Raw genomic sequence first — 13388 nt, 5'->3', positions numbered from 1 at the left:
ATTTGCCAAGGAATTTCCTGATGTTTTTAAATATTTAGGAAATTTCAAAAGGGATGATATAACAACAAAATTTGATGACATAATTACAGATAATTACACTTAAGGAAAAAAAAGAGAAATATCTAAAAAAGGCAATCTGATTCCAGAAGGAATTCCTTGGCAAATACAGACTTAGACAAGAGATAGAATCATAAAGCCATGGGATTCTATTTGCTCTAATGCTGAACTCTCTTTTTAGGAGTCAGACTATATCTGATGTTCTTGTTCTTATTTTCTCAAGAAGAAAGAATGGTGAAATGAAAGCGTCTGGAATCAGAGGACCGTGTTTGAATCCAAGCTTTAGTACCTATGTAACGTTCTAGCTTACTGATTTAACTTTAGGCAAATCATTTAACTTGCTTGGACCTAAATTTCTTCATCATAAAGGGGCTGGAATAAATGGCTCATGAGATGACCTTACAGAACTAAACATAATCCTGTGCCCTTTTCAATGCAATAAGCAATCCTTCTTGGTTTGAAAAGCAAAATGTTGTCTTCTCCCCCAATTCCCCCGACCCGGTTTTCTTCCACTATTCCTATACTACCACAGATCCAAAGGCTTTCATGTGCACTCTTTTCATGTGCATTCTTAAAGCTTTCTTGGCATTTTAACCTAATCCATTACTCTTGAACCAGATATACTAACCTATTGTCCTATTACAATCTCAGTGACACCAAATAATATTTTTTCCTTCTTGAATTAAATCCTTTGGTTGAAGTTATGGCCCCTTCATCTTCTTATTCAAGCTATTTTATTTTACAGGGCCTAGATCAGAGCTTCCCTCCCTCTAGAATTCTTCTCTTTTTCAAGCTCATTGGTCTTTCTTTTTTCTTGTAATTCTCAAGAGTCACTGATGTTGGAATCATCTAACCCAAGATTTGGAGTCATAGAATGCTAGAGTTTGAAAGGACCTTAGAGTTCATCTAATTCAATCTTCTCATTTTACAACTGAGGAAATTGAGGTCCAGACAAAGTGACCTGCCCATGATCATGTGACTCTATTCTGTCCAGTACACTTTTCTAACTCTTCAGTTTTGGTTAGACTTCTCTCTCCAGTCAGTCTGTAAGGTTTCTGAGGTTTGTTATCTCAATAGAGAGTACTTGTCAGCCCAGAGGCAGATAGTAAAATCTCAATAAAGTCTCAAATAATTTGGGACTGACTGATCAAATCAGGTCCCCACATGTTGCTGTACCAGAATAATTTAGATGAAAGTGACAGGACTTTCACCTAGGTCAAACATGAAAAAAGGCACCAAGTACTAAGTCCTATGCCTGAGCTGCAAACTTGAAGGGCAGAGATAAGATTTAATAGCCCCAAGTCCCTGGCAGAGTCAAGATATGTTAAACCAGATGTTTGGGGAATGTGGATGAAAACATCAAGATTTACATCATGAACAGGTCTGTTCACAGAGGAGCTACTCCTCCTAAGCAGCCATGATATCTGGCTGAGAAGAAAGAGAGGGAATTCACTTAGTAGGAGACGAGGTATTCAGTGCTCACTTTACAGTACGTTGGGAATTAAAATGGGGAGAAAGAAAAAGAAGGGAGGGGAGATGTTAAATTGCTTTGTATTTATTGTATCCCTCTATATAAAAGTCAAACAGGCTGCTTAATTAAGAAGGGGAAAGGAGTCTGGTTTATTCAGCTGTCGGGAATTTCTTATAACAATAGTCCTTCATGGATGACAGGTGAGCATGGCAGGGCTGGCAGGAAAGGCAGCAGAACACAGTAATTATAGGCATAAACAACACTGTGAAGGAGCAAATCACAGTCAACACATGGGCCCTGCCTGCCTGAGTGGAAGAGGTATGTCTAGACCAAAGCTCAATTCCCTAATGTCCAACCCCTTAAATCCCACCCAAATAATGCCTGAGAGCTTTTCACTGTGGAGGGTAGTTAGGAGTTCAGGTGCCATTATTTCAAGACCTGCTTGGGGCATTAATGGTTTAATGCTCCTAAGCAGTACTTCCTATGGGCAAGCAGCTCGGACTAACAAGATGGCAAAACTGGCTAACTATCCCAAATGGATTCTCAGATATTGTGTGAAGGGAGTAAGGAGCCTCTACTGTGCCTGTGGTTCTGTTTACTGTCAAACAGAACGTTGGAAATCATTTACAGACAGAAAATATCGTGGAGCTCTCAGTTGAGACATGGGGTAAAAGCTGGCAGTCAGGAATGAGGGCTGGGATGAGGGGAACTAAAACTATGGCTTACGACTGAAGGATAAGAGTTGAATCAAAAGTTAAGTTTTAGACCTGAGACTACAGTTGGGTTCAAGGCTAAGGATCTATATCCTGGGATTCAGGCAATGGGCCTAAGGTCTAAAGGGCACTGTGGTTTAAAAATGAAGCTTACCTTGGGAGATCAGAAGTAAACTATACATACCTCCTAATTTTTCCTTATCCTGGAGTACCCAAGGATTTCCTTGCATCAGGGAACAGACAGATACTCTCCATAATAATATTGACTAATACTTATTGGACCAAGTCAATCATCTAGTTTGTCAGGTTAATGCTCATTTTGGTGGGTACTCATCAGTAGCAAAATCACAGAATTTAAGATCTATGGGTCCTTTAATGAGCATCTAATCCTAAGATTCTTAAATTGGAGTGAGTGAACTTATTGTAAAAAGTATTTGATAATGTATTTTAATATAGTCAATTTTCTTACATGTTTTTTGATTTTTCTTAGAAAGGCATCTGTGAAATAAAAAAAAACCCTTGATGTAATCCATACTTCTTCACCTAATTAGGTAAATCATGCAGTGCTGGGTTTAAAGTCAGGGTGACTTGACAAGCCTTAGACACTTACTAGCTAGACTGAGCAAGTGTTTTAATTTCTGTCTGCCTCAGATAGAACTTCAGCTATCCCTCAAAAATGGGAATAATGAGAATAATGGGAATTATTGAAGATAATTTACCTTACAAGGTTGTTGTAAGGGTCAAACAACATAATTTGTAAAGCACTTATTAAAATAATACCTATCACATAGCAGGTGCTTAATAAATGTTTGTTCCCTCTCATTCATTTCTGGACACAATCACTATCTAGCTTAGTTGAATCTTATCTTGTGTCCCTGAACTCTCCTACACTTCAGGTATGGGCTAAATCAGAGGTCAGTGAACTTACTATGTGCCTTATTTTGAACATGATGTCTCTCTTAATGCAGTTTAAGGTAGCATAAAATTTTTTTTGGCTGCCATGTTGATTAATATCAGAATTTCTTAACTTTTTTTTGTGTTATGAAACCATTCACAGTCTAGTGAATTCTATGAAACCCCTCTCAGAATGTTTTAAAATACTTAAGATAATCCTATTATAAAAAGAAATCAGTTATATTGAAATAGGAGATGTAATCTCCCCCTATTCAAGTTCACTGACACCCCATCCCAAGACCCAAAATGTATGGCTAAAAGTCCCCTGGAATCCACTTAAGCCGAAAGTGCTGTTACCTAAGTAAGACCTCTCTCATTCCATCGGTGAAGCTGATATTTTAACCTACATAGAACCCAACTTTCATCCTTAGTAAATTGCATCTTGATTCAAACTATTTGATCATTTGAGAACCAACCTATTGTCATTCAAAGTTATCTGCAAACTGAATAATCAATGCCATCTAAGTCCTCATCTACCTGACTTATAACATTGTTGAACAGTACAAGGCCAAAGACAAATCCCTGAGGTCCTATGGCTGAGTTCCAAGCTGACATTGACCTGTTAACCACTTCCTCATGGGATCTGGTCAATCAACCAAGTTGAAATTCACCTTGTTGAATTATAATTATACATTTTATTCCAAAGCTTGGTATGAACAACTTTCAGCTGCTTTGCCGAAAATCTATTCTACTGTCTCTACAACATTCCTTTGACTTACCCATCTAGTTACTCTCTCAAAAAAGCAAATGAAGGTTGTCTTATATGACTTGTTCTTAAAGTTAGTGATCACTGTTTCTATTTCAAAATGCCCTTTATAATCTGTTTTAGAATTTTGCCAAAAACAGAAATCAAGTTCATTGGTCTGGGATTTGTAGAGACTACTCTCCTTTTTATGAAAATAGGGTGAACATTTGCTTTTCTCTGGTGTTGTGACACCTTTTCACTTTCAAAAATCACCTGCAGCAAATTACCAACTATACCCACTAGTTTTCAGTATTCTTATGTTGCAGTTCACAAATATATACTTTGGCTTTCTGAGGGCTACTACATGCTTCCTGGCTGTCCCTTCCCCTGATCCCGAGTTTCAATTCTCTGCCAACTACATTCTCCTATCTTTCTCACCCAAACATTATTTTCCTTGGGAAAGAAAAGAACTTTGGCCTTTTCATTAAGGCCATACCAACAATACTACCTAGTGCTGTGATCCTTCACCACCTTTATTTTTCATGGCCATTTTCTCATTGGTGGGGGGAAACCATAAACACCTCCATTTAAAGAAAGGAGACAGCACAGACATCTCCACATTTCCCATCTGGTTCCACTCCTTTTAGATCTCCATGACTTCTCCACCATGTTTGGTGCTTGATGTTTCAGTTTCCTGTTGTATTCTCCCATTTGTCTGTAAGCTCCTAGAGGTTAAGGACTGTCTGTCTTTTTCATATTTGTACACAAAGAGCTTGGCAAAGTATCTGGTGCATAAAAATGCTTATTGACTGTGAAGTCCGAGTTAGCTCCCTGTTGACCTCAGGATCAACCAGAGTCAGGATAAGGAAAAGTCTTTGGTCTTTAGGGGGAGAAGTGAAGGGGATCGCTCACACTTTCCACCAATCAACCTCTCTTCTCCTCATTCTCCTCCAAAGTGACTCTGTCTTGTCTTACTCTACCCCCTAATCCCTCCTACAATTCTCTGTATACACCAAAAGATTGAGCCAGCACAGAATAGTGAGAAGGGCCATTTCTCCAAGCATATGCTAATAGAGTATTATTGTCCAATAGGTAATTAGCCTTAAGTGCTGGGATGTCTGATTCCAGTGCATCTATTCAGAGTTTCAGCTCTTTATAACTGACTACTGATTAACTAGTTGACTTGAACTCAAGATAGTCGAGCTGGAAGGGCCCTGAGAGATCATCTGTTTAATAGATGAAAAACCACCTCAGAGTTCCTTTAAGTGATCCCTTTTAGACTTGTGTCCCTGACTCAATTCTTATAGAACAGTCCTGTTTTTTTATATTCATTATTTGCTACATCTTTTAGATATCACTTAAATCTGAGGTTTTTGCTAAGTTTCCTGTGTATCAGCTTTAGTTCCTTTAGGCAATTCCCTCTTTTCCCTTATTGCTACATTTTTATTCATGTCTTCAAATAGCATTCTAGAGAGCTTTTAATCCTTCTTGGATTGACTTGCCCTACAAAATATTAGGCCATTAGATCTTACTTATCTTTTATATGCACTCTGGTCTCTTCAAATCTATATTATACATGTCAGACTAATTCTTGGCTTTATTTTTCTCTATCATGAATTCTTTGATAGAGTGGTTCATTTGCCCCCAAACTGCTGCTGTTTCTTCTTAAGTAACCAGTTTCTTCTTGCTGGTCTGAATTAGGTCCAGAAAAACCAATGGATCCCTTTGTTTTACATTTCTCTTTTTTATAGAACAATAATCAAATTAATATTACCATTGATACTGGAAAGGCCAAGACAATTTATTACCTTATGGGCTCCGTCGTGATCCCTGGAACTGTTTGGTTCCCTTCCTGACCATCACTTGCCAGATGTGCTGTATCCTTTTAGCTATATCCTTAAGTTCCTTAAGGACAAAGACATTTTCATGCTTGCATCCTCAGTACTCAGCACAATGCCTGGTACACAGTAGTCACTTAAATGCTTTTATGTTTTATCAGTAAACCAGGTGACAAATTTAAGAGTTACAGCTGTTTTGGGGTACAAGAAGTCTAATACAACAGAAGGAATATTGGAATCCCCTATCAATATAGTAGCATACTTCTGTACAAAATTTGTGGTATTTCCCAAACTTTTCATCTCATTCTTTCTTCTATGCAAGTTAATCTGTAGTACTCTTCTACAAAATGTTATTTGCTTCTACCTCTGTTCCCCGCAGATGCTCTCATAATGTGTTTTTCCCTTAGCTTCCTGAATGTTGTCATTTACATTAAAACAAATATACTCATCCCCCTGAATTTTTTAAAGTATAATAATAAGTGACATTTACAAATCACTTTAAAGTTTTTAAAGCACTTAATATCCAACATTTATACAGTGTACTTTATAGTTATATAAATTAGATTTGCATGAATTTCACATTTACATATAATTTATACTTAAGATTTGTAAATTACATATGTTAAAGCATTTAATTCTTACAACAATCCTGTGAATAGGTGCTGTTAGTGATCTCATTTTATAGATGAGGCAAACAAAGAAGTGAAGTGACTTGATCAAGTTTAAACAATTAATATGTCCAAGTTATTTACTCAGTATTCAAACTCAGATCATCCTGAAGCGTGTCCTGTACACACAGAGTATAGGACACGGCTTCAGGATGATCTGAGTTTGAACTAGCTTTGCTACCTAGTTGCCATTTTATTTGATCCTCATACTAGCTTTTTGAGAACATATATTTCCCAACTTTACATTTCAATCACAAGTCTCATTTCAGCAAGTCTAAGTGATAACAATGAGGTTAAATCTGCCTCTTTCCATGAGGATACTTAGTTCATTCTATTTATTACGAATACTTTCTGCATTTATAAGTCTCTATCTCAGGCTATGAATTTTATTACTGGTTTTCCTTTTAGATAGTTTCTCCTATGAATTAGTGGTCTCCTTTTCTGCTCACCTTCCTCCTATTTTGTACTGCCATTTTCTATGATATCAGGACTATCAGATCTAAATGGGCAATTTTCTTTCTCTTCCTTTCTTCATAGTTTATAAAGCTTTCTTTATAAGACCTGGAGCAAAAATGTTTTTACTGGCCCTTGTTAAATGCACTCTATCACCTGCCATAAAAATCACTCATTTTCATATTTTGAGCCATGGTCCATGAAATACAAATTTCATTATCAGAAACATTCTTCTTAATTAGTTGTTTATCTCCCAGATCTACCTTATTTCTTTTGAAGTTCCAATGTTCAATAACTAGTAGGGATGAAATCACTACATATGTCTCCAAGGTTTTGGTTTAGTATGCATTTCAAATTCCTTTTACAATATCATTTGGTCCTGCATGAATCACTAGATGTAGGTTTGAGAAGTTTCTGGAGGTTATCCATCATACCTTAGGAAGACAGCAGATCTCTCTTTTGTATATGACAAACCGACAAAGAGCTACTTCAAGTCCCCTTATCTGGGAGCTACTCATCATTCCTCCTTTTCTCTTCTTCTGATGGAAGAATTTATTATCTGTCGCCTTAAAGAACCTATAGATTCAAAACATCTTTCCTTTTGGCAAGAAGCTACTTCCTCCAGCGATGGTTCTCCTCTTTGTGCTTCTAAGGTAGAGCCCCTATACCTACTACACAGTTTTTAATGTTTGGGTGCTCCATCCCCCTCTTTTCTCTCCACACTGCAATCTTCTGGCAATCCTCTACTGCTTTATAAGCTTTTTCTTCTTTGCTTCCAAATTAGAGAATTTCTTCTTTTCTTTTAAAGAAAAATCAATTCTCCTGAATAACATATTCTGTATTTCACTTTCCTTTCAAGAGTAGAGATCAATCTGCATTTTGCACACACAGAAGCATTAGATGATACTACTTTATGGTTTAAAAAACCATAAACATCACACACTTAATATAATCCTGGCAAAAAAATTCCTTGTCCTCCATACTGGCTAACTGGGACTAGATAATCTCAGGGCTATCTACAGCAGTGAGTCCTTTTACTGTGAAACATGAGATAGCGCTGGGTATGAAGGGTGAAATCCACTCAGCTCTGTTCATATTGTCATTGGTCTTTCTCTGCCACCAGACACTCTGGCCCCACTTGATCTGGGGAGCAAGCCTTAATTTATTTAGTAGATAAAAGCAGACAAGACTGAAGGGCATGAAAAAAATTCAATTATTTAATGAGATCTATTCATCTTGTTTTACTCTGCTGAGAGACTCTCTGGAACCTTCCCTCCACTTTCCTGGATGCTAAACTAAAGGGTGAAGCTTAATTTATTTAGCAAACAGAATTCAACACAAGACTAAATTCAGTGATCTCTTAATTATCTACATACTTTGCTTCCTCCTTCTGGTAAGCTCTCTGAGGGCAGGGACTGTTTCTTTTTGACTCTATGAACAGTAGCTGGCACAGAATAGGCACTTAATGCTTTTTGATAGGTTGATTGTTTTCACCTTCTCTCTAATTATCTGTATGCTAGGTTCTAATACTGAAGCCCACACCTTTTTACCTTCCCCCCATCCTTCTAATGGAATCTCTCTTCTTAAGTACAGGATTCTTAGTTAGTCTATACTTAATTATAAGGACACTGAATATGGCATCAGAAGGCTTAGATTTGAATGCAAGCTTTACTACATACTTGGTGTGGGACCTTGGATGAGTTATTCTGTTTCTTCATCTATTAAATGAGAGGTTTGGACTCGATGTTATCTAAGGATTCATCCAGTTCTAAATTCCTATCCTAAACGACTACTTAAAATTGGAAAATAACAGAATCATTAAAAAGAGCACTGGGTTTGAAGTCAGAGACTCTGAGGCCATATCTTGGCTCTGTTAATTCCCTCTCTTCACTTTTCTGGATCCTATTTTCTCATCAATAAAATGGGATGACAATAGTTGCATCAATTATCTCATAGAATTATTACTACAAAGAAAGTGTTCTGTAAATATTACTGCAAAGAAAGTGTTCTGTAAAGTTTGAAGCACTTTATAAGTGTGAATTATTTGTAACATTTTTTGATTCTGTGTATCATGAACAGTAAACTAATATAGGAGATACCTTATGAATTGAAAACTTTCTGAAAAAGGCAGGCTCTGAAGAAGGTTGTTGTAAAAGGCTCTGTCCTTTAGGAGCAAAATATTCTCTGCAGAGAGATGTTTTCAAAAGAATATGGAGTGGAGGGGGAGAATTCAGTAGTCTCAGAATTGAAAGCTTCTCAGGAGAGAGTGGTTCATTCAGGAAACCTGTGATTATTATTTCCTGGAGCAGAGAGAACATAGACTAGTATGGGGATGATGGGAGTTCTAGGACAGATATAATTCCAGCTCAGTAGGAGGAAAACTACTGAGTAATCATCAGAGCTGCCATACAACAGAACAGGTTACAGTTGATAGGAGGGAGGTAATGAGTTGCCCATAACTATGAATGTTGGAAAGCTACTTCTCAGGGATGCTGAAAAAGGAAAAGAAACTGGAATGGAGGGAAGGGAAGAGAAGAGATAAACATTTATATAGCACCTTCTATGTGCCAGGCACTATGCTAAATACTTTTACAAATCTCTCCTTTGATTTTCACAACAACACAGGTGGGAGGTGCTATTATTCTCATTTACAGCTGAGGACACTAAAGCAAAGAGCAGTTAAGTGGCTTCAATAGGAGGCACATAGCTAGGCAGTATCTGAGGTCATATTTGAACTCAGATCTTTCTGACTCCAGGCTCAAAACTATGCATTATGCTAGTTAGATTCCTTGGGGGAAGAGGGAGGGTTGGGGGAAAACAATCCACTTAGAAGTCCCCTTGAAGCCTCTTCCAGTTCTGGGATTGTGGCGTTTTGAGAAATCCTTTGGAGCACACACAAGACCCCATTTTGGCAGAGGGTTCCCATTCTTGACTAAGTCAGAGAGCCTAACTTAGCACCTAATTTTGCTGGAGGCTGGGCTGAGTGTCCTTGAGTAAGAATATGAAGGTGCAGACTTACATGAACTGATGCTGAGTGAAATGAGCAGGACTAGGAGATCATTATATACTTCAACAACAATACTGTATGATGATCAATTCTGATGGAAGTGGCCCTTTTCAACAATGAGATGAACCAAATCAGTTCCAAGGAGCAGTAATGAACTGAACCAGCTACACCCAGCAAAAGAACTCTGGGAGACGACTATGAACCACTACATAGAATTCCCAATCCCTCTAATTTTGTCTGCCTATATTTTGGATTTCCTTCACAGGCTAATTGTACACTATTTCAAGTCTGATTCTTTTTGTACGACAAAATAGCTGTTTGGATATGTATACATATATTGTATTTAACTTATACTTTTAACATATTTAACATGTATTGGTCAACCAGCCATGGGGTGGGGTGGGGGGGGAGGAAGGAGGGGAAAAATTGGAACAAAAGGTTTGGCAACTGTCAGTGCTGTAAAATTACCCATGCATATATCTGGTAAATAAAAACTATAATTAATTAAAAAAAAAAAAAGAATATGAAGGTGCAGGACTGGGATGGTCTCTAAGGTCATTTATCCAACTTGTAAAAATTCTGTCCTTCATAATCATAAACTGTCAGAACTTGAAGAGATTGTACAAACCATTGTGTTCAACCCCTTCATTTGAGAGAAAACGGAACTAAGGCCAAGACAGGTGAAGAAAATTGCAAAGGAAGGGGGGCAAAGCCAGGACTTGAACCCCATAAGGCCAACGTTCTTTCTTTTATATCATTTGAGAAGTCTGTCTTTTATCCTACCTTCAAAATACAGTTTTTATATGTTGTAAGCCAGACAGGGATAGGGATGCTTAAGGAGAGAAAGTGGGAAGGAGCAGAACAGCTGAGGGCTCCCCAAGACCAAAAAGGGCTGGGGCACCTAGTCACACCCTTATTCTCTAAAGGCCCTATATCTGAACGTTTCAACCTGCAAGAAGCCTAAGCCAGATCTCTAATTTCTCAGGCTCTAAAATCTACCTAGGGTGCTCACTGTGGCTCAGTTAACTTAAAATTTATTATGCAGAGCCTATGCTTAGCAATGATAGGGAGGCAAACAAGAACCATGACACAGTCCCTGCCCTCAAGAAGTAGACAGTCTTATATCAGTAACATACACAAATAAAATATGATACAAAGAAGACTGAGACAGAGGTCCAGGAGAACCTGGCATAGTGTTATTGTGTGTGGGGGGAAATGGGGATGTGTGTGTATAGAGTGTTACTCTTAGGTAATGTGTGTGTATATGTGTGTAGATATGTGAGATTGTAAATAACTCTTCCCTTGGAAGAGAATTTATATTCACTGACTCCCCTTCATACTCATATATTTCTAAATAACTAAATAATAACATATTCTACATAAATAAATAAATAACTTTAAACTTTTCCTTCTTTTTTTCCTGGGCCATGAGTAATGCAAACAGAACTAGAAATGCCAAGGCAAAATGATTTTATGAAGCATAAAGCAAGGTACACTGTTTTCAACCCAAAAACTTACTCTTCAGGAAGTCATGGTCCAAGGGAAATTCCTTAATGACTGAGAGAGACCAGTATACAAGACAGAGCACAACACAGCATAATGCGTCTTACTGGATATTAGTCGGGTTACCTTTTCTCCCATGGGGCAGTAGCCTTTAAGGAAGTCCACGCAGACCTCTGCCTTCTTTGACACATACACGTGGCTGTATGGGCAGTTGCTATTATTGCAGATCCCCTTTAGGAAGTAGGAACACACAGGCATCTGTAAAAAGAGAGAGCAGACTGGATGATAGGTTAGTGGGAGTTCTTTCCACTCACACACACAGACAACAAAGCAAGACAAACCAGAGACTTATGTACAATCACAAAGATACATTCATAAAAAGAGACATTCAGAGGCACATTCAGAGTCACAGACAAAAAAAGGCACACACTACTTTTAGAGATATACATTTAGAGACATTTGCTGGCACAGAGATATGTGTGGAAAGACATATACACACACATATACACACACACACACACACACACACACACACACACATTGTGGTGGAGACAAGAAAGAAGAAAGACACAGTCTCTGCTCTGGCCTAGACACATCTGGAATAATGTTCAGGTCTTGGTGACATATTTTAGGAAAAATGTTGACAAGTGGAAGTATGTTTAGAAAAAGTGACCAGGATGAAGCTAGAGGACTAGAGAGCAAGCCACACATGGATGAATTAAATGAATTAAAGCCTAGAAAAGTAAAGATTTATGGAAGATTGTATTATTATCTTCAAGATAGACCTTCAAGAAGACCCATTCTATTGGCTCTGGAGGGTAGAATTAGAAATCATGGCTGGAAAATGATGGGGGATGGTGATGAGGAAAGTGGATAGATTCTAGCTCAACACGAGTAAGGAAGAACCACCTTAAAAAAAAAAAAAAAAAAAAAAAAAAAGGCAAAATCTGGATAGATGACCAGAAAGAATTAGGCATTTGAAGGGAAACAAAGTAAGCAAAGGCAGGAGTATGTGTGTGTGTATTTCTGTAGATTAGCACTCAATCAACAAGCTCTTATTAATTGCTTATTGTATGGCAATTACTGGGACAAAGAAAAGTCAAAGTAGTTTTAATTCTTTTTTCTGATTCAGTCACCAACTTGCTCCCTTCTCTGGGCCTTCAATTTCCTCAACTATGGAACTGGAAGGCTGAGTGCATACTAAAACCCTTCCTGGTATCAACTTACATGTCTAAGTTCTCTTTCAATTCTTATGTTTTATGTATTAAAGTCTTTCCTATCTGACATTCTATTGTGTTAAGGTCTAAAGTCCCTTTTAGTACATATATCATAACTAAGGTATAATGTTCAAAACCACTAGATGGCGCAATGGACTTGGTGACAGAGAAATCTGAGTTCAAATTCTACCTCAAGACAGTAGTTGTATGACCAGTCAAGTGATTATTCTGTAAAAGGAGGACGATAATACCATTTATCTCACAGGATTGTTGTGAGGATCAAAGAATTTTGTAAATCTTAAAGTGTTATATAAATATTTTTGTTTAATAGTTTTTCATTTGCGTCTAACTCTGAGTCTGGGGTTTTCCTGGCAAAGATACAGGGTTAAATGTGCTCAGGTTCACACAGTTGGTGTCTGTGGGCAGATTTGGACTCAGAAAAGCTGAGTCTTGGGGGCAGCTAGGTGGCACAGTGGATAGAGCACCAGCCTTGAATTCAGGAGGACCTGAGTTCAAATTTGGTCTCAGACATTTAACACTTCCTAGCTGTGTGACCCTGGGCAAGTCACTTAATGGGGGGTGGGGGGGAAGAAAATCTGGGTCTTCCTGACTCCAGGCCCAGTTCTTTATCCACTGCACCACCAGCTGTTCCATATAACTGCTAATTAATTCCAGTTCTATTCATCTATGTTTTAATATTCTGTTTGGCTCTAAGATTCATTAAGTTCAAACGTAAAGATAAATCTAGAGAGAGAGGATAGGGACAGATTATAAGGACCCAGAAATATAGGCAGAGGAATTTAGACTTGTAAATGCAATAAG

General features: G+C 37.8%; 1 protein-coding gene across 2 annotated transcripts in view; it reads right to left on the bottom strand.

Moving 5' to 3' along the window:
- ZC3H3 (zinc finger CCCH-type containing 3) overlaps window positions 1-13388 on the bottom strand; it is a 509307-nt gene that overhangs the window by 71574 nt on the left and 424345 nt on the right. For both annotated transcript variants that reach the window (XM_074263935.1, XM_074263942.1), the window contains exon 9: window positions 11476-11607. In XM_074263935.1, the coding sequence (XP_074120036.1) occupies window positions 11476-11607 (132 nt within the window). The remainder of the gene's footprint in view (window positions 1-11475; window positions 11608-13388) is intronic.

This window comes from Sminthopsis crassicaudata, chromosome 1 (genome assembly GCF_048593235.1).
Source record: "Sminthopsis crassicaudata isolate SCR6 chromosome 1, ASM4859323v1, whole genome shotgun sequence".
NCBI classification, from domain to species: Eukaryota; Metazoa; Chordata; class Mammalia; order Dasyuromorphia; family Dasyuridae; genus Sminthopsis; species Sminthopsis crassicaudata.
Note: the sequence above shows the minus strand (reverse complement) of the source record. Positions and strands in the feature narration are given on the sequence as shown.